At 40.3% G+C, this 27,552-nt stretch overlaps 1 protein-coding gene, 1 long non-coding RNA gene, 1 other non-coding gene and 1 pseudogene across 8 annotated transcripts in view; 2 read left to right on the top strand and 2 right to left on the bottom strand.

Moving 5' to 3' along the window:
• The window catches only part of PRSS12 (serine protease 12), a 99,084-nt gene extending 73,575 nt beyond the window's left edge, over positions 1–25,509 (top strand). For 2 of the 5 annotated variants that reach the window (XM_081485903.1, XM_081485874.1), the window contains 2 exons: positions 293–573; positions 3,083–3,831. In XM_081485903.1, coding sequence (XP_081342029.1) covers positions 293–573; positions 3,083–3,390 — 589 coding nt within the window. In that variant the 3' untranslated portion in view covers positions 3,391–3,831. Of the gene's footprint in view, positions 1–292; positions 574–3,082; positions 3,832–3,888; positions 3,960–24,391 lie in introns of those variants that run through there. The other 3 variants (XM_081485883.1, XM_081485913.1, XM_081485894.1) reach the window with 3 other exon arrangements.
• On the bottom strand, positions 6,681–8,488 carry LOC145505633 (uncharacterized). Of its 2 annotated transcripts, none has more exons than XR_014053167.1 (3): positions 7,713–8,488; positions 7,020–7,064; positions 6,681–6,831 (listed from the first exon to the last, which is right to left on the bottom strand). It is a non-coding gene; the product is annotated as an uncharacterized LOC145505633 (long non-coding RNA). The 2 variants fall into 2 exon arrangements; XR_014053169.1 differs by having other exon boundaries at positions 7,315–7,724.
• LOC145521841 (small nucleolar RNA SNORA24) lies at positions 7,134–7,264 on the bottom strand. Its single transcript, XR_014065727.1, has one exon. It is a non-coding gene; the product is annotated as a small nucleolar RNA SNORA24 (small nucleolar RNA).
• On the top strand, positions 15,201–15,759 carry LOC145515719 (peroxiredoxin-1 pseudogene; annotated as a pseudogene).
• Positions 25,510–27,552: the final 2,043 nt, after the last annotated feature.

The following is a 27,552-nucleotide window of genomic DNA, read 5'->3' as shown; positions in this document are numbered from 1 at the left end:
TGGTGGGAAAATGACTGGTTAGTGATTCCTTTCCATTCATCCTCCACATTTGATCCTTTTCAGAAAATAGTTAGACAGTAACCTGGGTTAAACAGTGAAACGAATGAAGGAAAAACATGAGTACCAGACAGAGAGCAGTGGGGTCAGAGAAATGGAAAGAAAGGTGAAACTTACAAAAGGGGTTAATGATTTGGAAGAAAGGATTACAGGTATCCTATTAAGCTTCCTGGCAGGCAATGACCAGTTTATGGTGTTTGAAACAAGCCTCCCATTAGTTCTTTCTGCCTCTCAGGTACGGTAACAATACTAGGAACTACGTGGTTCGGGTTGGGGATTATCATACTCTGGTGCCAGAGGAGTTTGAAGAAGAGATCGGAGTTGAGCAGATCGTAACCCACCGGCAGTACCGCCCGCACAGCAATGACTATGACATCGCCCTGGTTAGGTTACAAGGACCAGAGAAGCAGTGTGCCAGACTCAGCAGCCACATTCTGCCGGCCTGTTTGCCACGCTGGAGAGAGAGGCCACAGAAGACAGCCTCCAACTGTCACATAACAGGATGGGGAGACACAGGTAACATAGAAAACCCAAAGAAACAATGAAGATATGGCCACCTTCTTGCATCTGGATTATCCATTTGGGTGTGCAGTGGGTTGTTGTTCGGTCGCTAAGTCATGTCACTCTTTGCGACCCCATGAACTGCAGCACACCAGGCTTCCCTGTTCTTCACCATCTCCTGGAGTTTGCTTAAACTCATGTCCATTGAGTTGGTGATTCCATCCAACTATCTTGTCCTCTGTTGCTCCCTTCTCCTCCTGCCTTCAATCTTTCCCAGCACCAGGGTCATTTCCAGTGAGTCGGCTCTTTGCATCAGTGGCCAAAGTATTGGAGCTTCAGTTTCAGCATCAGTACATGAGGTACAGCATCAGTACCCCATTCAGTACAGTGGGTAGCAAAATCTTAAAAGGGGCTTCAGGCTTAGTTGTTTGGAAATTCCGCCAAGTGCATGCAATTTGGATTCCTATCCTGAGGGTACTGTGGTTTCCATTAGGATGTAGACGCTACCTTAGGACTTGGGCCTGGCTGTCTCTGTTTGAAAGTTTTCCCAGATGACTTTGATGTAGCTACCCCAGCAAATGGAGAAGGAAATGGCAACCCACTCCAGTGTTGTTGCTTGGAGAATTTCATGGACAAAGGAGGCTGGTGGGCCACAGTCCACGGGGTCACAAAGAGTCTCACACTCTTGGGCGACTAACACACACACAACCCAGCAAAGGGCTTTGGTATTAGGGTTTTTTTTTTTTTTTGCATTGCAATGGAGCCCTTTATCAAACTAAATCTTATGGAGATTTTTAAATAAAGAACAGCAAAAAAACAAAACAAAGCTGCTGAGGTTCAAGAGGAGGGATCCACCCTACTTGGGTTTCTCCTTCACCACTCTCCCCTTTCTATTCTTCCCACAGATAGTGTTCAGCTTATGTTCTTCTCAGGCAAACAGCTTTCTGTATTGTCTTGCTAGAGTTAACATCAGCTAGTATTTTCTCAGGAGCTCAGGGGTAAAGAATCCCCCTGCCAATGCAGGAGATGTGGGTTTGATTCCTGGATCAGGAATATCCCCTGGAGAAGGAAATGACAACCCCCTACAGTGTTCTTGCCTGGAGAATCCCATGGACAGAGGAGCCTGGTGGGCTATGGTCCATGGAGTCACAAAAAATTGGACATGACGTCCTAAACAACAACAGTGCTTGCTCAGGATAGTCTTTGAAACAGAACTCTTAAGTCTCGCCTGGATCAGGTACTCGATTCACAAATGACTATTGAATAAGGAGAAATGATTGGGCTGATTACTCTGCATTAAAAATAATTAACACTGTTAACTGTACTCTTGAAAACAGCATTCAATACGTATTTCTACAGGTGATGATTTCAATAAGGTTTTACCTACTGAATTTATTATATTTCAGTGTTCATTTTATCCATTAAATCTTGGCTTTAGACTGGGAGTCCATGGGGTTGCGAAGAGTCAGGTAAGACTTAGCAACTAACACTTTCACTTTCTTTAGATTCAACACTATTTCATAGCAGCAAAATGTAGAAACACCTGTAGCAGATACAGAATACTGGGACCAATCCTGAGAGAAACCATAAAAAATGGAAACATTTCATGGATGATGTAATAAAATCAAGTCAGAGTAAATGCTTTCTCAAGGAAACACTAAGCTGAGCTATGATGCAAATCGAAGATTAAAGTGTAGGTGTTAAAATTACTTCTTCAGGGAAAGTTCAATCATCTTCCTTAAGACACTACATCTGAACAGAGGTAACACAGGAAGTAAATTTCACCAAATGATTTTATTATGAATGAATCACTGCAGTTGAGTATACTGGACAATAATGGTGGAATTTAGATGCAAGTAAAGGGTATCTATCATGGAGAACCTACCAATTATGCATTTTGGCCACTAAAGAATGAGTGGCTTACTAGTAAATACAGTACCTTAACATCAAGAGGTTAAACTTAAGGCTGTCTGTATATAAAGTTGTTTCTGAATCATCTTCATGAAATACTGAGGATAGTAATTGCGAGTTGACATAGATGAGTTTTAGGGCAATGGATATGCTAATACAGAACTAGCATGAATGCACCCTCAGCATTTTAATACAGAGAATTTAAATTCTAAAGCCTACACAAACGCGCTTTCTGGAGGCTACCCTTTTCTAGCAGGCAAATCCGTAAATGTTACTCAACTATTCTTCAAAAACTTCAGTACTGAGGAACAGATCAGTGAAGGATTAGAGTATGGTTAACTGCTCACTCCAGTACTCTTGCCTGGATGGAGGAGCATGATGGGCTACAGTCCACGGGTTCGCAAAGAATCAGACACGACTGAGCGACTTCACTTCACTTCAACTGCAAACACTGAAGAAAAAAAACAGTTATAGTTATCGCTCATTTAAACTACACTAATGCCACAATAGGGCTTTTATCTTCAAGACTCTTAAATGTTCATTTAACTGTTAAATATAGCTCTTTCTCTAAGATCTTTAGCTGGAATCTAATCCAGTTGTTTGGCCCGCATAGGACCAGCCTACTCAAGAACTCTACAAGAAGCAGCCATCCCCTTACTTCCCAAGAGGCTTTGTGAACATCGTTATAAGGGTCGGTTTACACGAAGGATGCTCTGTGCTGGAAACCTCCGTGAACATAAACGTGTGGACAGTTGCCAAGGAGACAGCGGAGGACCACTCGTGTGTGAGCGACGGGGAGGGAGCTGGGTTGTGTATGGGGTGACCTCCTGGGGATACGGCTGTGGGGCCAAGGGTTCCCCTGGTGTTTATACCAAAGTCTCGGCCTTTGTACCGTGGTTAAAAAATGTCACCAAACTGTAATCCTTCATAGAAATGTCAAGAAGATAGTATTTAAAGAATATGTTGGAAAACTTCCAACATTGGCATTTTGCCAGAGATGCCAACTATTGGGAGTGGAGACCTATGTTTTTGTGTTCTGTGTTGATAAAAGTGATGTACCTCTTTGCTGCTTGAGAATTCATGATGTGAACATTCTGGTTACAGATACCTCAGTGTAGTAATGACTATTCTTATTTAGCACTGTTGCCTACCCAAATTAGTTTTATGGGAGACTACATTCGTTATTCTGTCTTGTCTCAATTTCTCAGCATTCCCCAGAGATTATTGTATATTGATTGTGCAATAAGGGTGTTTTTACATGTGTTTGGATTGAGAACTCCTTTGTAACTGAATCAGTATGATATATATTCATATTAAGAGCCTACCTTTGACATAAAAAAATACCCTTTACTATACTTAAAATACAAGTGGCAGTGTTTTCTGTTCATGTAATTTTTAAGCTGATTTTTTTCCCTGAAGGTTGATAAGCAATCTCCACAGATGAATCTTTCTGGCCTTTCAGAAGTGAGAAAAGTATAAAAGCTAAAAAGGTAAAGCAATCCTATTATAAACAGACTGGACTAGGAATATTGTCACAATACATTTCTGAATGAAGCCTTTATACTAAGTCACTATGGCAACCAGAGAAAGACATTCTAGCTACCCTGTATGTTGCTAGCATAATTTGGCATTCCTGATGACATTAAGAATACCTTCAAATTGTTTAATACATAACCTGATTCATCCACTGTGTACTTGCCAACATTTATCTGCTTGATTACTTTTAATGACTTCAAATTTGCTGCTTGATAAAACAAAAATGTTTTTTCCTTAGCAGCATGCTCTTTTTCTAGACCTTGGTGTAAGAGCACCACCTATTGCAACTTTCTGGTAACTAACTGAAACCTGCAGATTTCCTAAAACTATCCTAATAAGAAGTGGAAGTTGCTCAGTCGTGCTCAGACTCTTTGTGATCCCATTGACTGTAGCCTGCCAGGCTTCTCCGTCCATGGCATTTTCCAAGGAAGAGTACTGGAGTGGGTTGCCATTTCCTTCTCAAGGGTATCTTCTGGGGAGACCCAGGTCTCCCGCATTGCAGGCTTTATCCTCTGAGCCACCAGGGAAGCCTGCCATCCTGATACAGTCCCATCTAATAAAGATTTTGTTGAGTTGCCGTGTCCTACTTCTTCCAGCTCCAGGGACTGTAGCATGCCATGCTCCTGTCCTCTAACTCAAATTCATGTCCACTGTGGCAGTGATGCTTACCTACCTTATTCTCTTCCTAATAAAAATACACTTAATTGTTGAATGCTTTCCTGTCTGTAGTGTGGGAAAGCTCTAAAATAATTGTAATATTTAATCCATATGCCAGTTATGTACTAGGTGACTATGCACCTCATTGACAATTTATAAAAGGCAGGTAAGATTTTATAGTATCCCTAGTTTCCAAATGGGCTAACAAGCTGAGGCCAATGAGACACTTGAAGGGTTTTCAGTCCAAACTCCAGGAGAGTAACAACGAAGACAAGGGAATCTCTTTCGATCTAGTTTTCCGTTTCTCAAAGGAGTAAAGGATAGCTGCTTACTATACAGCCTTACTGGAGAAGGAAATGGCAACCCACTCCAGTATTCTTGCCTGGAGAATCCCATGGACAGAGGAGCCTGGCGGGCTACAGTTCATGGGATTGCGAGTCAGACACGACTTGGTGCTGTCTTTTTCTATGCAGCCTTACAGGGAATTCTTGGTAGCAGCACAAAAGTCTGTCCCGATTCATTTAAAGAATTGTGTATACAAGGGATAGATGCATAAAGACAGGTGAAGAGGTTGAGTGCAAAACTATAGAATTAAGAATGCTAAGTAATCCTTTTAAATGGCTGATTATGAAGGGACCTTTTTATCCCCTTTCTCTTCTGCATCATACTGTGTCCTTTTGTAAACTGAGCTATTTAAAAAACTGGTGCTAATCTCAAAGTGCTTTATAATCTACTACTTTGCAGAATTGCAATGCCAAGCCATTGTAACATTTTTCAAAACACATTTGATAAAGGAACAACTGTACAAGCATTTAGGAGAAGGCAATGGCACCCCACTCCAGTACTCTTGCCTGGAAAATCCCATGGGTGGAGGAGCCTGGTAGGCTGCAGACCCATGGGGTCGCTAGGAGTTGGACACGACTGAGCGACTTCACTTTCACTTTTCCCTTTCATGCACTGGAGAAGGAAATGGCAACCCACTCCAGTATTATTGCCTGGAGAATCCCAGGGACGGCGGAGCCTGGTGGGCTGCCGTCTGTGGGGTCGCACAGAGTTGGACACGACTGAAGCGACTTAGCAGCAGCAGCAGTACAAGCATTTACCTTTAGAGATGACAGAACTATAGTGTACACATGAATGAGGGCCTGGGAAAAACATACAGTGCAGCTGAGTTGAATTCTCACTAGTTTCTCATGGGCCATCCTTGTAATTAAACTGCAGTGCTGATGCAGACATTCATAGTGGAATTTTAACTATGTTACTGAGTCCAGCCCCGCTCTGCCACATGCATCCAAAATGAGGTGTTGAGGCAAGGAAGAGACTTAATCAGGGAGCCAGCAGACCGAGATGGCAGGCTAGAACCTCAAAATAACCATCTTATTGGGGTCTGGATGCCAGGTTCTTTAATAGATCAGAGAAAAGGCAATTAAGAACTAAAGTCAAAAGGCATTATAGAGAGGGAGATACAGTGAGGAAGTAAAGTGCAAAGGTTTCCAGTCTTGCAAAACATCTCCAAGGAATATCCAGCCTTCAGAAGTGTGTTTATCTCTCCTATTCACAGGTGGGCAAGGACCTCCAGGCAAGCCACTGAGTATGATTACAATAAAAGCCAAGCCAAATAAAATTTCCAACGTAAGAGTCATAATTGGCTTCCTTCTTGCAACGAGACCAGAGATTGGTTAATAGGTCAGGTAACAGGTTATCTTCAGTTTTATCAACCTTGAGGTAGAATGCTTCCTTCATAAAATACAAACTTTATTAGCTGTGTTCCCTAAATACCATATGCAATACTAACTCATGTTACCACCACCGGAGCTCTTAACAGTAGAACAGACTGCCTCTTGTTCTCTATAGTTACCTATGCACTTATAAGACCTCGGTTTGATCCCTGGATAATCCCATGGACAGAGGAGCCTGGTAGGCTACAGTCCATGGGGTCTCAAAAGAGTTGGACATGACTTAGCGACTAAACCATTCCCATTGTACTCATAAATCATTCACTCCTGGAACACTGTATGTACAAATCAAGCATTTTATTATATAAATAAAAGCAGCACGCATTTATTCTCTATTTAAATACCATACACGAGATTTAAGATCACATTTGGCAGTGTACTGCAGGATGCTCTATCAGACTTCACCCACATCACTTTGGATTTCTTGGTGTATCTGCAAGAGACAAAAACCAGCTTAACAAGACTGATTTGTGTACATACTGTTAAGATAAGATTTTAGCTAAAGCAGTTACAGTCTATTCAGTTGGCTATTTAAATTACAAAACGCCAGCACAATGTGCCAATTCTGGCCTTCCAAATCCTTAGCTCTAAGGGTTTGAGACACATAGAAGAGGAACGTACCTCGTTATGCTTTCCATCATCCACTGGAACAATTAGCTCAGCTTCCTAGAAACATTTGAACAGTAGTTTAATGTTTGCCCGATAACCCAGCACACTGCAGGTTTTTCAAGTGAAGAATGTTACTTGTGCAAGTCAGAATCTGATACCAATTAAATGGTGACAGCTTTGCCAATAAACAAGAATATGCTCTTCCATGGCTAGGAAGGGAGACTGCCACAGCCGACAGGTCCCAAAGATACATGGAGATTCCTAATCCCATAAAAAACCAGCAAAGACAACTACAGACACTACTCACCACCTGGATCAAACTGGCGGGTCGTCAGGATGCGGTGTTACTCTTCCAGAGTAGCAGAGTAACAGATTCAAGATAGCCACATGGCACCCACAGTACAACGCACTACCTTCTTCACCCGAGTCATCGGCGGTATTTAACCTCTGCCGGAGGGCCCACGACCCACGCGCGACTGGCTTCTGACTCAGCGACCGGGGGTGCACGTGGCCGCCCCGCTAACGAACGAACATGAAGTTCACTCAAGCTTTTGAACCTAGACGTTTTCAAAATTAACGTCGATCTACTACTACAAGACGGCTGCATCTCCTGCATCTTAAAGTAGGCCGAAAAGCTGTGTTCCTTCTTACTTTACCTCACAAAACAACCACAACAGAGAGGCTTACCCTACACTGGACACTTACCGGACGTAAAAGGCCAGATTCGTCCGCACAAGCTCTCTTATAGCGCTGATGACGCCATTCCGGGAGGTGCCGCGAGGGGCGAGGCCTACGCGCTTGCTCCCTCCGCCCCGCCGCGGCTCCGCCCGCTCCGTTGGCCACCGCCTCCCTGATGGCCCCGCCCCTTCCTCAGTGCTCCGCCTTCCTGGCGCGTCTTCTGGATCTGCCCGGCTAGCGGGGGCGTCTGACTTTGACGCATGCGCATACATGCCCCTCCCCCTTCCTCAGTGCTCCGCCTTCCTCGCGCGTCTTCTAGATTTGCACTCCTAACGCAGCGTCTGACTTTGACGCACGCGTATACAGGCCCCTCCCCCTTCCTCAGTGTTCCGCCTTCCTTCCGGGTCTTCTAGACCTGCCCTGCTAACGCGGCGTCTGTCTTTGACGCATGCGCACACAGAGTTCCCGCCCGACCGGGAACTCCTTCAGATCTCGCGTGTCCGCTGTGTGAGGAAGGTGAAAGGGTTATGTTGTTTCTTGCATACTTTAGGACAGTTACTTTAGAAGTCGCTATTGTTACCAAAACGCCAGGTTCGATAGTTCTCTTCCTCTTAACCTTTTGGTAGGTTGATTTTTTTTCTCTACTTAAGAAACTTCGTATCTCCCGTAAGTGTCAGTCGCTTAGTTGTGCCCGACTCTTTGCGACCCCGTGGACTGCAGCCCACCAGGCTCCTGTGTCCATGCGATTTTCCAGTGCAAGGATACTGGAGTGGGTTAGCCATTTCCTTCTCCAGGGGATCTTCCCAACCCAGGGATCGAACCCGGGTCACCTGCATTGCAGGCAGATTCTTAACCGACTGAACTACAGGGGAAGCCCGTAGCTTCCCGTATTCCAGCGACCTTACTGTGTCTGAAGCACAGGTGTCTATGGTCTACAATCAGTTATTTTGTTTTGTTTTTCGGGAGTCTGATCTCTTAGGAGTATTTGTACTCATTATTGAAAGCCTTGCCACACGAATTTGTACACAGATTAGAAGACAACAGGAGCGTGCGGGAGACGCTTTTTCGTGCGTGTGTGAACATTTCCTCTGTTGCCCGCTCGCCCACAGTTTGTGGTCCACAGTCAGCGTCTCCAGAGCTGCTGTTGACTCTTGAAAGAGCGCACTTGGGTCTTAACATCCATGACTTATGTTTCTTTAAGGGTGAAAGGAAAGCATAGATCTATTTTTTGTAAAAGGAAATTGAAGATGTTTAGGAATACTTTTAGTCCTAGGCATGTGCATGGAGTAGGAAGTGGCAACCCACTCTAGTGTTCTTGCCTGGAAAATTTCATGGACCCAGGAGTCGGGCTGGCTGCAGTCCATGGGCTCCCAAAGAGTTAGTGGGACTGAGTGAGCACTTGTGCTTGTTAAACGCCACTGAAATTTATTTTCTGTTTTCCCTTTTAGTTTTCACCTGGTGTGAAACAAAAAGGTAGATCTAGGTGAAGCTTTTACTTAATAGTGGACAAGTTGGAGCACTATGTTGCAGCAGGTGTCAGGCATTCTGCTATCAAGAGGTCTGAACTTTCCAGGTGGCTCAGTGGTAAAGAATCATCCTGCCGGTGTAAGAGATGCAGGTTCAATCCCTTAATTGAGAAGATCCCCTGAAGAAGTGGCAACCTACTCCAGTATTCTTGCCTAGGAAATTCCATGGCCAGGAACCTGGTGGTCTGTTGCCCGTGGAGTCGCAAAGAGCTGAACAGGACTGAGTGACTAAATAACAATACCTGGCGAATAAAGTGCTACAAAAGAGATCCCTGAAGCTTCTTGAAATTGCTAAAATTAGAGTAAAATTTCTTGTTATGGTTAAGGTTGGGAATAGACAAGTTTATAAGGGCATAATAAATTTTAATTTGAAAGACCTAAAGCTGTTCCTAAGGCTGACCTTATATCACATTTTTCACCTTTACTCTTCATGTCCCTACTGAATGGAAAGAGCTGTTGAATGACAAGGCTTAAATTAGAAATCACAGAGGGGAATTTTGCCAAAATGGGTGTGAGTTTTAGAATCTGTAACTGAGCATCTGTGTTATTTTGCTAAGGCTGATATGACAAAATACCACAGACTGGGTGGCTTAAACAACAGAAATTTGCTTTCTCACAGTTCTGGAGACAGGAAGTCAGATCAAGGTGTCTTTAGGTTTGTTTCTTCCGAGTTCTCTCCTTGGCTTTAGATGACCCTGTTTCTTCACATCCTGTTCTCTCTGTGCTTATATCTTTTTTTTAAACTATTTATTTTTAATTGAAGGCTAATTACAATATTGTGGTGGTTTTCGCCATACACTGACATGAATCAGCCATGGGTATATATGTGTCCACCCCTCCCACCCTCCCCCCTGCCCCCGAAGCCCGAACCCCTCTCTCACCTCCTTTCTCATCCCATTGCTCTGGGTTGCCCCAGTGCACCAGCTTGAGTGCCCTGTTTCATGCATGGAACTTGGACTGGTCATCTGTTTCACATATGATAATATACATGTCTCAATGCTGTTCTCTCAAATCATCACACCCTTGCCTTCTCCCACAGTGTCCAAAACTCTGTTCTTTATATCTGTGTCTTTTTTGCTGTCTTGCACATAGGGTCGTCATTACCATCTTTCTAAATTCCATGTATATGCGTTAGTGTACTGTATTGGTGTTTCTCTTTCTGACTTACTTTACCCTGTATAAATAGGATCCCGTTTCATCCACCTCATTAGAACTGACTCAAATGCATTCTTTTTAATAGCTGAGTAATATTCCATTGTGTATATGTACCACAACCTTCTTATCCATTCGTCTGCCGATGGACATCTAGGTTGCCTCATGTCCTGGCTATTATAAACAGTGCTGTGATGAACACTGGGGTACACGTGTCTTTTTCAATCCTGGTTTCCTTGGTGTGTATGCCCAGCAGTGGGATTGCTGGGTCATATGGCAGTTCTATTTCTAGTGTTTTAAGAAATCTCCACACTGTTCTCCATAGTGGCTGTACTAGTTGCATTCCCACCAACAGTGTAAGAGGATTCCCTTTTCTCCACACCCTCTCCAGCATATATTGTTTGTAGACTTTGATCGCAGCCATTCTGACTGGCATGAGATGGTACCTCATTGTGGTTTTGGTTTGCGTTCTTTGATAATGAGTGATGTTGCGCATCTTTTCATGTCTTTGTTAGCCATCTGTATGTCTTTGGAGAAATGTCTGTTTAGTTCTTTGGCCCATTTTTTGATTAGGTTGTTTATTTTTCTGGTATTGATGAGCTGCTTGTATATTTTTGAGATTAATTCTTTGTCAGTTGCTTTGATTGCTATTATTTGTTCCCATTCTGAAGGCTGTCTTTTTACCTTGCTTATAGTTTCCTTCGTCGTGCAAGTGTTCAAGTTTAATTAAGTCCCATTTGCTTATTTTTGCTTTTATTTCCATTACTCTGGGAGATGGGTCATAGAGGATCTTGCTGTGATTTATGTCAGAGTGTACTGCCTATGTTTTCCTCTAAGAGTTTTATAGTTTCTGCTCTTACCTTTAAATCTTTAATCCATTTTGAGTTTATTTCTGTGTATGATGTTAGAAAGTGTTCTAGTTTCATTCTTTTACAGGTGGTTGACCAGTTTTCCCAGCACCACTTGTTAAAGAGATTGTCTTTTCTCCATTGTATATTTTTGCCTCCTTTGTCAAAGATAAGCTGTCCATAGGTGTGTGGATTTATCTCTGGGCTTTCTATTTTGTTCCATTGATCTATAGTTCTGTCTTTGTTCTGTGCCTATATCTTTATAGCTTCTTAGAAGGACTCTAGTCATACTGGATTAGGGTCTGTCCTAATGACTTCTTTTAATCTTAATTACCTTTTTAAAGATCTTATCTCCAAATATAGTCATATTCTCGGGTACCAAAGGTTAGGACATCAGCGTAATGAATTTTGGGGAGACTAAGCACTCCCCATTTATGCTAAGCTATGGAAATTTACTGAAGATCTTAAAATGAATGTTTCCATTGGGTTACAATGCAAAAACACTGAGTGAATGAGAGAGAGCTCTTATATTTTGTTTATGCTCTTTTCTCCATCTTGTATGTCTTTCCATCTAGTTTTTTTTTCCCTTCCTGTAGTTGACATATTAGTTTCAGTTGTACAACATAATAATCTGATATTTGTGTATATTGTGAAATCATCACCACAGTAAGTCTAGTTAATCTTCATCCTCATACACAGTTATAAAATTGTTTTTTTTTTTCCTTGTGAGAAATTTTTACAGATTTATTTTCTTAGTAACTTTCAAATATGCAGTACAGTATTATTAACTGTAGTCACTGTGTTGTACATTACATCCCCAAGACTTGCTTCATAACTGGCAGTTTATAGTATGAATCTATTGTTTTTTTTTATTCCACATATCAGTGGGATCATGCAATGTTTGTGTTTCTCTGATGTATTGCATTTAGCATGATACCTTTAAGATCATCTATGTTGTCAGCAAATTGAAAGATTTCATTCTTGTTTATAGCTTAATATTCCTGTGTGTGTGTATACACCACATCTTTCTTCATTCATATTAATACATCAGTGGACATTTGGATTGTTTCCATATCTTGGCTATTGAAAATAATGCTGAAATGAACATGGCAGTACATATATCTTTTTGAGTTCATGTTTTTGTTTACTTTGAGTAAATACTAAGGAGTGGAATTGCTGGATCACACTCTTCTTTATTTTTAATTTTTTCGAGGAATTCCCATGTAGTTTTCCAAAGTGGCTACACCAGTTGCATTCCCACCAATAGTGCATGACAGCTCTTTTTTCTCCTCATTCTTACCAACACTTGTTATTTCTTATCTTTTTTGATAATGGCCATTCTAACATGTGACATGATACCTCATTATATTTTTGATTTGTATTTTCTGATATTAGTGATATTGACCATCTTTTTAGGTGTCTCTGGGGTCTTCTTTGGAAAAATATCTATTTAGATATTCTGCTTATTTTTTAATTGGATTTTTTTTCCTATTGAGTTTGATGAGTTTTTATATATTTTGGATATTAGCTCCTTATCAGGGTATATGATTTTCAAATATTTCTTCCTATTCCATAAACTATCATTTCATTTTGTTGATGGTTTCCTTTGCTGTGATGAATCATATTAGTTTGATGTAGTCCCACTTGCCTATTTTTGCTTTTGTTGCCTTTACTTTTGGGGTCAGGTTCAAAAAGTCATCACCAAAACTGATGTCTGGGAGCTTACCACCTATGTTTTCTCCTAGCAGTTTTATGATTTCAGGTCTTATATTCAAGTCTTTAATCCATTTTGAGTTCATTTCTGTGTATGGTGTAACTTCTTGGCCCATTTTTGATTTTTTGCACATGGTTTTCCAGTTTTCCCAACACCATTTATTGAAGAAAACTGTTCTTTCCCTATTGTATAATCTTGGCTTCTTTGTCATAAGTTAACTGATTGTGCATATGTGGGGTTATTTCTGATAGCTCTGTTATGTTGAATCTGTAGATTGCTTTGCATAGTATGGGCATTATAACAATATTCTTCCACTCCATGAGCATGGACATCTTTTCACTTATATGTGTCTTCAGTTTCTTTCATCAATGTATTATAGCTTTCAGTGTACAGGTGTTTAACCTCTTTGGTTGAATATATCCCTAGATATTTTATTCTTTTTGATGCATTATAAATGGGATTGTTTTCTTAATTTCTCTTTCTGATACTTTATTATTAATGTATAGAAATGTAACAGATTTTTGTTTGTTGGTTTTGTATTCTGCAATTTTACTGAATTCATTTATTATCTCTAACAATTTTTGGTGGACTCTTTGGGTTTTCTGTGTATGAAATCATGTCTTCTAAAACAGTGCAGTTTTACTCCTTTTTTTCCAATTTGAATACTTTTTATTTCTTTTCTTTGCCTAATTGCTCTGACTAGGACTTCCAATACTATGCTAATAAAAGTGGTGAGAGTGGGCATCCTTGTCTTATTCCTGATGTTCAGTTCAGTTCAGTTGCTCAATCGTGTCCGACTCTTTGCGACCCCATGAACTGCAGCACGCCAGGCCTCCCTGTCCATCACCCAACTCCCGGAGTCTACCCAAACCCATGTCCATCGAGTCGGTTATGCCATCCATCCATCTCATCCTCTGTTGTCCCCTACTCCTCCCACCCCCAATCCTACCCAGCATCAGCGTCTTTCCCAATGAGTCAACCCTTCGCATGAGGTGGCCAAAGTATTGGAGTTTAAGCTTCAACATCAGACCTTCCAATGAACACCCAGGATTGATCTCTTTTAGGATGGATTGATTGGATCTCCCTGCAGTCCAAGGGACCCTCAAGAGTCTTCTCCAACACCACAGTTCAAAAGCATCAATTCTTCGGCACTCAGCTTTCTTCACCGTCCAACTCTCACATCCATACATGACCACTGGAAAAACCATAGCCTTGACTAGACGGACTTTTGTTGGCAAAGTAATGTCTCTGCTTTTAAATATGCTATCTAGGTTGGCCATAACCTACCTTCCAAGGAGTAAGCGTCTTTTAATTTCATGGCTGCAATCACCATCAGCAGTGATTCTGGAGCCTAAAAAAATAAAGTCTGACACTGTTTCCACTGTTTCCCCATCTATTTCCCATGAAGTGATGGGATGTTAGAAGGAAAATTTTCAGTTTTTCACTGTATGATATTAGCCGTGGGATTGATATATATGGCTTTTATTATGTTGAAGTACATTCTCTTCATGTCCACTGTTGAGAGTTTTAAATTATAAATGGATGTGAATTTCCATCTGTTTTCATCTGTCAAAATTATGTTCAGCTTTACTTTGCTTAAATATTTCTTGTTCTGTGAAACTTTTCATTACTTCATTACTCCAACTGGATTTTATTTTTTCCGTTTTTGTGACGCTGTAGTACTTAACCGGCATTTTTCTTGTGGTATCCTAACTACATTATAAACTCCTTGTGGTGCAAGACTGTGTCTAACACTTATTTGAAATGCCTAGCAGAGTGACTCGTGTTAAATGGGCACTTAATTGCATTATCAGATGCTTTGAGGTACTCAATATGTATTTCAGAAATTGAGTAAGTTTTATATTTATTCTAAAAAGTCACTTAGCTCCAGGAGTTGGAGTTTAGTTTCCCTTCCCTATACCATCTTGAATATGGGCTGTGCTTAGCAACTTGCTTTCAAAGGGTAGGGTAAGGCAAAATGGGGAAAGCATAACTTTACAGTAGAGAAATCTGGTAAACACTCTCTAAGCCAGGTAAACAGTATCAGCAACAGTGATAAGTCATATTGATAGTGTGAACCCTCATATGATAAGAACACTTCACCTCCTTCTGTGTTATTTTTCCTCAAAGCCCTAACCTCAGTCTATCCATGAGAAAAGCATCAGCCAAAATCAAATTGATGGGTGTCTTCCTCCTGACTAGTCTGTGTGGTTTCTCTCTGAGAGCTGCTGATAGCATTGTCTTCAGGAAATGTGAAAATTGGGCACCCTGCTCCCCAGTTCAAAGCAACAACCATTATGCCAGATGGTCAGTTCAAAGATATCAGTCTGTCTGACTACAAAGGAAGATATGTTGTGTTCTTCTTTTACCCTCTTGACTTCGCCTTTGTGTGACCCATGGAGCTCATTGCTTTCAGTGATAGGGCAGAAGAATTTAAGAAACTCAACTGCCAAGTAACTGGTGCTTCTGTGGGTTCTCACTTCTGTCACCTGGCATGGATCAACATACCCAAGAAACAAGAAAGACTGGGGGCCATGAACATAACCTTGATATCAGAGCCTGAGCACACCGTTGCTCAGTCCTGTGGGGTCTTAAAGGCTGATGAGGGCTTCTCATTCAGGAACCTTTTTACTACTGATGATAAAGGCATCTTTCGACAAATTACCATAAACGACCTTCCTGTTGGCCGCTCTGTGGATGAGACACTGAAACTAGTTCAGGCCTTTCCAGTTCACTGACACACATGGGGACATGTGCACAGCTGCCTGGAAGCCTGGTTGTGATACCATGGAGCCTGATGCCAGAGCAAAGAATATTTCTCTAAGCAGAAGTGAGTGCTGGGCCATTTTAGGGCCAGGCTGCAGTAGGTGGCCGTGAGAACAACACCTCTTTTGTACTGTTGTCATTAACCCACCTTACTGTCAGTTCAGATGTGTGGGACAGCACTGGCCTTTCCTGCAGGGGCTGGGGAGGCCAGCCTTTCTTCCTTTGAAGAAGGCCTGAGCTGTGTTATGGGCAGGCTAGCTGATGTGTGCAGTAGTAGGCTATCACTTTTGAGCTTTTGTAGTTTTATTAAACTTGAACTGAGAAAAAAACATCAAATTGATGAATGTACTTTGCTGCTGCTGCTGCTGCTAAGTTGCTTCAGTCGTGTCCGACCCTGTGCGACCCCATAGACGGAAGCCCACCAGGCTCCTCTCTTCATGGGATTCTCCAGGCAAGAGCACTGGAGTGGGCTACCATGTCCTTCTCCAGTGTACTTTAGGATTCCCTAAACTGTGCTCAAAGCTGTCATGGTCATGAAAAACACCGGAGGAGATGAGATGTAAGGCAATGTGGGATCCTCAACCCAAAAAAGGACATTAATGGAAAACTAGTGAAACTTGAATAAAGTGCGGGCTTTAGTTAATAGTAATGTGCCATTCAGGTGGCTCAGTGGTGAGGAATCCGCCTGCCAATGCAGGAGACACAGGAAATGCAGGTTTAATCCCTGGGTCAGGAATATCAACCCACTCTGGTGTTCTTGCCTGGGAAATCCCATGGACAGAGGAACCTGGTGGGCTACAGTTCATGGGATTGCAGAGAGTTGGACAGGACTTAGTGACTGAGCCTGCAGGCATGCTGCTTTCTTAGTTGTACATGGTATTATAAGATGTTAACAATAGGGGATATTGGATGAGGGGTGTCTGGGAACTCCCTGTACCATTTTTGTAACTTTTTCTGTAAATCTGAAACTCTTTTTACAATAAAACTTGATAAAAAGTTGTGATTTTTATTTTCATTTTAAGAAGTGGCACATTAGTGATGATTTCTCTCCTCAGTGTGAAATTTGTGGCTAAGATGGCAATATTTCTAGATTTGAGGGGATTCAAGATCATACCTAATGAATTTAGCTGCTGTTCAATCTTTGAGGCTTAGAGTGAGTTCTCAGGAGAGAGAATGTGGTAATAGAGGAATTGAAAATTGGTTATAAGTAAAGTTTGGTTATAAGTTAGTTTAAGGATTTTAAAGGTAGAATGGAGGTGGAGGTGGAACTATTAGACTGGTAAAATGATGGCTGGGAAATACTTCAATTCTGCATTGGATACATGAACTGTATTCTATACATTTGTTATAGAATACTCATTCTTCAACTATACTACTTCTTTTTTCCTTTTAGAGTTTTATTATAGAAACTATGGTAATCATCAGGGAAACAAAATTTACATAACTGCATATCTCTCATATGAATGTTGAGATAAGTGGGAGAAAATATAGTCAGGAAACGGCCTGTGAGCCTATTTTCACATTAAAATACTTAGGAAACAAACTTGCAGTTGGTGTGTACTAGCAATGTGATACTACTGGTAACAAAATTGTAATAGAAGTATAGTATCTAGACAAGAGGAGATGAAAAAGCTTTTCTTCTAGAACATCTATTAGTCTCCCTTTTCTTGCCACCCTTAATGTTTATTCTTAGTGCCTTATATTTTTAAAAATTGTTCATCAGTAAATATGTAATGAATTCCTTCTCCATTATCTTTACTAAAATATTTTTTTCAGTTCTGGACGCTTGTTGTTTTCAGTCAGGCTCCTCTGTCCATGAGATTCTCCAGGCAAGAATACTGGAGTGGGCTGCTGAGCCCTCCTCCAGGGGATCTTCCAGACCCAGGGATCAAACCTGTGTCTCTTATGTCTCCTGCATTGACAGGCGAGTTCTTTACAGGTAGCGCCACCTGGAAAGCCCTAAACATTTATAAGACTCCAGCAAATGCTTGTTGATCAAATATGTCCCTTGCCTCAAAACTACAATGAAATTGAGTAACTTGTAGTCAGTGATAATCAAAATTTTCTCAAATTATTCCAAGCTTGAAGCCTAGGAGTTATCTTTGATTTTTTTTGCCACTTTATTTTTTTTTTAATTGAAGGATAATTGCTTTACAGAATTTTGTGGTTTTCTGTCAAACATCAACAAGAATCAGCCATAGGTACACACATGTCCCCTCCCTCCCAGATGCTGTAGCAGAGAATCCAGCTAGGTCATACTTAGATTTCCTGACCTACAGAAAGTGTGTGAGATAAGGGTTTTTTAAGTGAGTAAGTTTGGGGGTAATTTGCTATTCAGCCATCAATAACTCATATACTTGGTAAAGTCAAGGGACAGAAACGAGATCAGTTTGGAGTGGAGTAAGGAAGTAGGAAGTGAAGTTAGAAAGGTAATAAGCTACCTAGTGCCTTATAAGTCATTGTTCAGTTTTTAGGTTTTTTTGTTTGAGGAAATTCGGTAGCCATTGGAGAGTTTTGAATAGAGAAGTGATATGATGTGACTTTGGATTTACACGTCGAAAAGTCACGTTGACTGAGCAGAGAAAGAGCAGTGGTGGAAACAGGATTGGAGCAGGAAAAACTAGTTAAGCTAGTGCACTGATTCAGATGAGAGTGATGTTGGCTTAGTGGTACTAGCGGAGGAAATAAATGATTCAACTCTGGATGTATTTTTATGGTAGAGTGGACAGCATTTGATGACAGATTGGATACAGGATATGAGAGAAAGGGAATGTGGTATGAGAAAAATGGCTCCAAGATTTTTGGTTATTTTCTGAGATGATGAAGACCAAGGCGTAGCAAGATTGAGGGGAGGTGTACTCAGGAACATAGTTTGGTACATGTTAAGTTTGAGATGCCATTTAAACATTCACATGGAATTGAATTGTTGAGTAAGGAGTTCACTATATGAGTACAGAGTTCTGGGGAGAGATCTGGGCTGGAGAAACAAATATGGGAGCTGTCACAGTGGCACTTACAGCCACAAGATTGGATGCTAATATCAGGGGACAACATATAGACAGAAAATAGGATCAAAGAGTGAGCCCTTGGGGATGTCCACATTTATCTACCAGGAAAACTATCAGGAGCCAGGCAAGGAGATTGAGAAGTGGAGTAAGGAGGCATGTGGTATCCTGAAAGTCAAGAAAGTTTTTCAAATAAGAGGGAGTGATCAACTGTTCATGGTACAAGTAAAATGGGAGCTGAGCAATGACTATCAGATTTACTGTGTGGAGGTCAGTTAAGAGTAGGACCTTGTTAAGAATAGTTTCATATAGAAACAGACTCACAGACATAGAGAAGAGTCTTGTGGTGGCCACAGGGCGGGGAGGGGGTAGTGGAGAGATGGATTGGGAGTTTGAGATTAGAAGATACACACTGTTATAAATATAATGGATAAACAATAAGGCCCTACTGTATAGCACAGGGAGCTGTCTTCAATATCCTGTGATAAACTATAATAGGAAAGAATGAAAAAAAGAAACAAAATATAAATAACTGAGTCACTTTGCTGTACACCAGAAACTAACACAACATTGTAAATCAGCAATACATTAATAAATAAAATTTAAGAAAAAGAATAGTTTCACAATGGAAGGAGGACAGTCAGTGACCATGGATTTGAATGACACCTGAGGAATTATAAAGGGGATGAGAAGTAGGACAGTAATGCAGAGGGATGTAGGATCAAGGGTGGGTTAATTTCTAAGCATGGGAGAATGTAAAGTGTGTTTGTATTCTGATGGGAACAATCCAGTAGAAATGAAGAAAACTGGTTATATAAGCAAGTTGGTGAATTACCTGGTTGATGAGGTAGGATCTTGTGCATGAAGTAGGAGTAGCCTAAATGGTAGTTCAAGCAGTTCATCCATCGAAGCAGGAGTAATAGGGTACAGATACTGGTGAGTGAACTTTTGAATGGTCTCTTCTATTCATTTTTTCCCTTTTTTCAGAGTAATACAAAGCAAGGTCATCAACCGAGTGTGAGGATGAGGGAGGGAGTGTTGGATATTTGAGGAGAGAGGAGAGGTCATAGTTAGGAGATAGTGTGAATAGACTAAGAAATGTAGCAGGATTCCTGGATCACATGAGGGGCTCACTTCAGTTCTTGTAATGAATTTAAATGCATTAAAAAAAAAAACAAAACTGGGGGCTTCCCAGGTGGCACTAGTGGTAAAGAAAGCCCCTGCCAATCAGGAGACATAAGAGACATGGGTTTGATCCCTGGTTGGGAAGATCCCCTGGAGGAGGGCATGGCAGCCCACTGCAGTATTCTTGCCTGGAGAATCCCATGGACAGAGGAGCCTGGTGGGCTACAGTCTATAGGGTCGCAGAAAAGTCAGATCAACTGAAGTGGCTTAGCATGCACAAATAAAAAACTAGCACAATTGTATATTTTTCCACACCAAGCTTAGCTGCAAAGGTGTAGGTGTAAAGCTGACAGAGAGTTGGAATTAACTCAGGTTGAGGTTTGCCAAGAAAGCAAACAAAGTGAAAGAAGGCAAAGAAAAAAAATAGAAGAGATTACATTAATTTGCCATGAAATTTAAACTAGATGAAGAGGGATGACAACACATGAGCCGAGTGAGGATCACTGAAAACGTAAATAGGATGAATGAATTTTAGGGTGACGGTGAGTCAAATTTTGGAGCTGGGGCACTGGAGTAAATGACTTGAAATATCTGTAACACACGTATATATTGGGAGGTTTAGCAAGAAACCTGCTGAGACATTTTTTGGTTAGGATGACAAACTGGAGTTGCTGGGTGTTCAGTGACCTTAAATTGGCCTCCATCACCTCAAGGATGATTATTTGCCTTGGTTGTAGAAATGTGCATATCAGTGAGATGTTGCACTCTTGTTTTATTAAATATTTAACATCTCAAAGCTTTTTCTTTCTTTTCTTCTCAGACAGACAACATGTAATCCTTGATTTTTGGTTTAATCTATTCACTAATAAAGCCTTAAATTTTTTTTTTACTTGCATGCCTTTATGCAAAAGAAGATTATTTAATACATAATATATGAATATAGTATATTAACCTGAAAGATCTTATTACTGTTTTATAGTATATAAGCTAATATTTATGAAATATCTAATGCTTACATACTTGACATTAATGTAAATTGAAAATTGTCACTTGCTAAAATTCTTTGTTTTCCTTTATTTGTTCTTATAATAGACTTTATAGATGTTTGTGATGTCAAACATTCACTCTAGTGCTCTAAATATTATTAGTACCTGTGTCAGTGAAAAGATAAGCTTATGTTTATGTAAAACTTAATAGAATGAAAAAGGCAAGCATTCTTTTTTACGAGGCCACTAGGTGGCACTGTTAACCTATTAAGTCTGTCTAACACTAGTGTGTTTTTTTTTTTTTTCTTTTTTTAATATTGGAGTATAGTTAATGTCCCCTGGAGAAGGGAATGGCAGCCCACTCCAGTATTCTTGTCTGGAAAATCCCATGGATAGAGGAGCTTGGCGGGCTACAGCCCATGGGGTGGCAAAGAGTTGGACATGACTGAGCATGCAGGCACCGCATAGTTAATTTGCAATGTTTTAGTTTCAGGTGTACAGCAAAAGTGATTCAGTTAAACACATACATACATGTATTGACGTACACACACTACTATATTTAAAATAGATAACCAACAAGGACCTACTGTCTATCAAAGGGAACTCACTCATTGTAGTAACCTAGATGGGAAAAAGAATTTGAACTAGTATGTTTAAAATTAAATACATTCATTTATTATTGTGCATGAGTGTTTATACATTTATTGAATGTGTGGATAATAACGTGAAAATGTCAGAATATATAATGGCTCTACAAACCTACTCTCTGGACTCCAGTTTTATACAGTAAATATCCATAGTGAATGTTAAAAACCTTATAAAAGGTACAACTTTCCCCAGATGCAGATTCTAAGAATATAATTGAAATATTGTATACTTTTATATGCAAATTTGATATATAGGTTTTAAAAATGCTGTATTAATCAAGTAGAGATTTAATTCATTACCTATTGTCTAGAGTGTTTAGGTTGATACATTTTTAATCTGAACTGTATGGAAGTGGCGAGTTATTCTCTTGGAGAAAAGAAGTATTTTCACTCAATTTACCAGAGGACAAGGATGTAATCATATTCATCTTACCCGTAGCAATACTTGATCCATGAATGTGAGTGTTTGTTGAATGAGGAGACTGTATGGTAAAACTGAAAAAAAAAATTGTGGGAAATTATACACAGTGTTCAAAAGGAAAATTTCCAGCTAGTATATTAAAGCAAAAATGTGTTTTTTGATTTGGGGCATATCTTACCTCTGTCTTTGCCAAAAGTTTTAAGTTGAGGGTTTTCTTTTCCCTCCTATGGGAATATATTTTGAGTTTTTATAACGGAAATCATTTTACAGAGAACATTTTGTGACAAACTTTGGAACTGATTCCTATTAGTCAATGTTTATAATTGCAATAGATCTTCACTGTCTTAAATCTCAATACCAGAGGTTTACATCTTCTTGAGACTGTAAGGACTATATTGAGTAATTTCTATTTGATCTTCAAATAACTGACAGGACTCATACAATGCTCTGAAAAATTTTAGCTTGAACTGAATCTAGAAAAATCTTAACACTTTTTTTAAACGAAAATAAAAGAATTTACATGGTAGGAAAATACCCCAATTTACTATATAAGATGTTTTAGTAGGTGTTTATTTATTTTCTCCAAGTAAATTTATAGAAAATCAAGTAGAATTAATATCAGAGAAATGACTTTTGTATTTCTTTAATTTAAAAGCCTCTTACTTGTATGGTAATTTATACAAATGAGTAATGTGTCTTAGAAATCAGAAGAGTCCTGAAAGAAATCCATGGAATTCAGTATATTTGATAAAAGCAATGAAAATTTTGAAATACTCATCATTCCTTTTTTAAAAAAAAATTATTTATTTTTTAATTGAAGGATAATTGCTTTACAGAATTTTGTTGTTTTCTGCCAAATATCAACATGAATCAGCCATAGGTATACATATGTCCCCTCCTTCTTGAACCTCCCTCTCGTCTCCCTCTCCATTTCACCCCTCTAGGTTATTACAGAACCCCTGTTTGAGTTCCCTGAGTCATACAGCAAATTCCCATTGACTATCTATTTTACATATGGTAATTAAGTTTCCGTGTTACTCTCTCTGTACATTTCACCATCTCCTTCCTCCCTCCCCACCCGCTGTGTCCATAAGTCTGTTCTCTATTTCTGTTTCTTCATTGCTGCCCTGCAAATAAATTCATCGGTACCATCGTTCTAGATTCCATATATATGCAGTAGTATGCAATATTTATCTTTCTGTTTCTGACTTACTTCACTCTGTATAATATGCTCTAGGTTCATCCACTTCATTAGAACTGATTCAAATGTGTTCCTTTTTATGGATGAGTAATATTCCATTGTATATATGTACTACAACTTCTTTATCCATTTATCTGTTGATGGCCATCTAGGTTGCTTCCATGTTCTAGCTATTGTAAACAGTGCTGCAGTGAGCAATGGGATACCTGTATCTTTTTCAATTTTGGTTTCTTCAAGATATATCTCTAGTAGTGGGATTGCTAGGTCATATGGTGGCTTGAGTCCTAGTTTTTTAAGGAATCTCCATACCATCTTCCATAGTGGCTGTATCAATTTACATTCCCGCCAGCAGTGCAAGAGTATTCCCTTTTCTCCACAACCTCTCCAGCATTTATTGTTCATAGACTTTTTGATGATGGCCATTCTGACCAGTGTGAGGTGATATCTGATTGTAGTTTTGATTTGCATTTCTCTAATAATGAGCAATCATCATTCTTTAGAGTACTGAGCAATAATGACTGAGGAGGTCTAAAGATGGAAATATGAGCAGACACTAAAGGGATTCTGAAAAGAACAATTATTTGTTATTAACACCTTCTAGAGGTAATTATTATAATAGTGATAATAATGGTAATAACTAGTGTTTATTGAGTCTATATGTACTCATTAACTCATTTCTTTGTCTCAACAATTGAATGAAATTGTACTATTATCTCCATTTTCTGATATAGATGAGTAAATTGAAGCACAGGGAAATAATTAACCCAAGGTTAGCTCCAGGATTTGAGTGTAATCTCGCTCAGGTCCCCATTTCTAACTGACATGTGTTGTAAAGGAGGAAAAATGATATTAGGTATAAGATAAATTTAAATATGAGCTCAAATCTCAAATTTTTGACTTTGCTTCTGGTGTGACATTGGTTTAGTTATCTGTCCTTTCCATACCTGTTTCTTCATCTATAAAGGAAGCTAGCAATGCCTCCTTTTAGAATAATTGTTCAGGTAATTTATACAAATAGTTTAGTAAATACAAAACAATAAGAGGTTATTTTTTTTCATCTTATATTTGAAAAAGTTACTTTGCGAATTTTAATTCTTTATTAGAAATTCATTATTATTTAAAATCTGAGCTTGTTTTTTATTATTTAGAAGAGACTTTTTTTTAAGTCTTTGCATGATTGTGGAAATATATATCTTTACCAAATTTATTGATTTGTAAAAATTATACTTTTTTCTAAGGCTTAAATGGAAGAAAATGTGCCACATTAAAACTATCATCCTTTGCTTTTATTCTTCCCCATTCATTGCTAAATTAGTTAATTCAGCAAGTATTTATTGAGCAGCAGAAGCGCAGCGGCTGTGACGGACTGCGCAGAAGCATGGTGGAGAGGAGCTACCCCACGGACAAGGCCGGGGGAGCTACTCCACGGACAAGGCTGGGGGCGGCGACCGAGAGGAGCTACCCTGGGCAGGAGGCCAGGGGCGCCAGCCGAGAGGAGTTACCCTGCGTCCAAGAAGCAGCGGCTGCGTGGGCACAGGAGGGCTGAGAGGAGTTACTGTACATTCAAGGTCAGGACGGGCTGCCGTGAGTAGATACCCCTTGTCCAAGGTAAGGAGCAGCGGCTGCACTTTGTTGGAGCAGCCATGCAGACATACCCCACGTCCAAGGTAAGAGAAACCCAAGTAAGATGGTAGGTGTTGTGAGAGGGCATCAGAGGGCAGACACACTGAAACTATAATCACAGAAAACTAGCCAATCTGATCACAAGGACCACAGCCTTGTCTATCTCAATGAAATTAAGCCATGCTGTGTGAGGCCACCCAAGACGGATGGGTCATGGTGGAGAGGTCTGACAGAATGTGGTCCACTGGAGAAGGGAATGGCAAACCACTTCAGTGTTCTTGCCTTGAGAACCCCATGAACAGTATGAAAAGGCAAAAAGATAGGACACTGAAAGATGAACTCCCCAGGTCGGTAGCTGCCCAATATGCTACTGGAGATCAGTGGAGAAATAACTCCAGAAAGAATGAAGGGATGGAGCCAAAGCAAAAACAACACCCAGTTGTGAATGGGACTGGTGATAGAAGCAAGATTCGATGCTGTAAAGAGAAATATTGCATATGAACCTGGAATGTTAGGTCCATGAATCAGGGCACATTAGAAGTGGTCAAACAGGAGATGACAAGAGTGAACATCAACATTCTAGGAATTAGTGAACTAAGATGGACTGGAATGGGTGAATTTAACTCAGATGACCATTATACCTACTACTGTGGGCAGGCATCCCTTAGAAGAAATGGAGTAGCCATCATGGTCAACAAAAGAGTCTGAAATGCAGTATTTGGATGCAATCTCAAAAACGACAGAATGATCTCTGTTTGTTTCCAAGGCAAATCATTCAATATCATGGTAATCCAAGTCTATGCCCCGACCAGTAACGCTGAAGAAGCTGAGCTTGAATGGTTCTATGAAGACCTACAAGACCTTGTAGAACTAACACCCAAAAAAGATGTCCTTTTCATTGTAGGGGACTGGAATGCAAAAGTAGGAAGTCAGGAAACACCTGATGTAACAGGCAAATTTGGCCTTGGAGTACAGAATGAAGCAGGGCAAAGGCTAATAGAGTTTTGCCAAGAGAACACACTCCTCATAGCAAACACCCTCTTCCAACAACACAAGAGAAGACTGTACATGTGGACATCACCAGATGGTCAACACTGAAATCAGATTGATTATATTCTTTGCAGCCAAAGATGGAGAAGCTCTATGCAGTCAGCAAAAACAAGACTGGGAGCAGACTGTGGCTCAGGTCATGAACTCCTTATTGCCAAATTCAGACTTAAATTGAAGAAAGTAGAGAAAACCACTAGACCATTCAGGTATGACCTAAATCAAATCCCTTATGATTATACAGTGGAAGTGACAAATAGATTTATGGGACTAGATCTAATAGACAGAGTGCCTGATGAACTATGGACAGAGGTTCGTGACATTGTACAGGAGACAGGGATCAAGACCATCCCCATGGAAAAGAAATGCAAACAAGCAAAATGGCTGTCTGAGGAGGCCTTACAAATAGCTGTGAAAAGAAGAGAAGCGAAAAGAAAAGGAGAAAAGGAAAGATATTCCCATCTGAATGCAGAGTTCCAAAGAATAGCAAGGAGAGATAAGAAAGCCTTCCTCAGCGATCAATGCAAAGAAATAGAGGAAAACAACAGAATGGGAAAGACTAGAGATCTCTTCAAGAAAATTAGAGATACCAAAGGAATATTTCATGCAAAGGTGGGCTCGATAAAGGACAGAAATGGTATGGACCTAACAGAAGCAGAAGATACTCAGAAGAGGTGGCAAGAATACACAGAAGAACTGTACAAAAAAGATCTTCACGACCCAGATAATCAGGATGGTGTGATCACTCACCTAGAGCCAGACATCCTGGAATGTGAAGTCAAGTGGGCCTTAGAAAGTGTCACTACGAACAAAGCTAGTGGAGGTGATGGAATTCCAGTTGAGCTATTTCAAATCCTCAAAGTTGATGCTGTGAAAGTGCTGCACTCAATATACCAGCAAATCTGGAAAACTCAGCAGTGGCCACAGGACTGGAAAAGGTCAGTTTTCATTCCAATCCCAAAGAAAGGCAATGCCAAAGAATGCTCAAACTACCGCACAATTGCACTCATCTCACACGCTAGTAAAGTAATGCTCAAAATTCTCCAAGCCAGGCTTCAGCAATACGTGAACCGTGAACTTCCAGATGTTCAAGCTGGTTTTGGAAAAGGCAGAGGAACCAGAGATCAAATTGCCAACATCCGATGGATCATCGAAAAAGCAAGAGAGTTCCAGAAAAACATCTATTTCTGCTTTATTGACTACCAAAGCCTTTGACTGTGTGGATCACAATGAACTGTGGACAATTCTGAAAGAGATGGGAATACCAGACCACCTGACCTGCCTCTTGAGAAACCTGTATGCAGGTCAGGAAGCAACAGTTAGAACTGGACATGGAACAACAGACTGGTTCCAAATAGGAAAAGGAGTACGTCAAGGCTGTATATTGTCACCCTGCTTATTTACCTTATATGCAGAGTACATCATGAGAAACGCTGGGCTGGAAGAAACACAAGCTGGAATCAAGATTGCCGGGAGAAATATCAATAACCTCAGATATGCAGATGACACCACCCTTATGGCAGAAAGCAAAGAAGAACTAAAGAGCCTCTTGATGAAAGTGAAAGAGGAGAGTGAAAAAGTTGGCTTAAAGCTCAACGTTCAGAAAATTAAGATCATGGCATCTGGTCCCATCACTTTATGGGAAACAGATGGGGAAACAGTGGAAACAGTGTCAGACTTTATTTTTTGGGGCTCCAAAATCACTGCTGATGGTGATTGCAGCCATGAAATTAAAAGACGCGTACTCCTTGGAAGGAAGGTTATGACCAACCTAGATAGCATATTGAAAAGCAGAGACATTACTTT

This window comes from Giraffa tippelskirchi, chromosome 1 (genome assembly GCF_054371585.1).
Source record: "Giraffa tippelskirchi isolate mGirTip1 chromosome 1, T2T-mGirTip1v1.2.pri, whole genome shotgun sequence".
Lineage (NCBI taxonomy): Eukaryota > Metazoa > Chordata > Mammalia > Artiodactyla > Giraffidae > Giraffa > Giraffa tippelskirchi.
The sequence above is the reverse complement of the archived record's forward strand: the minus strand, read 5'-3'. Positions and strand labels throughout refer to the sequence as shown.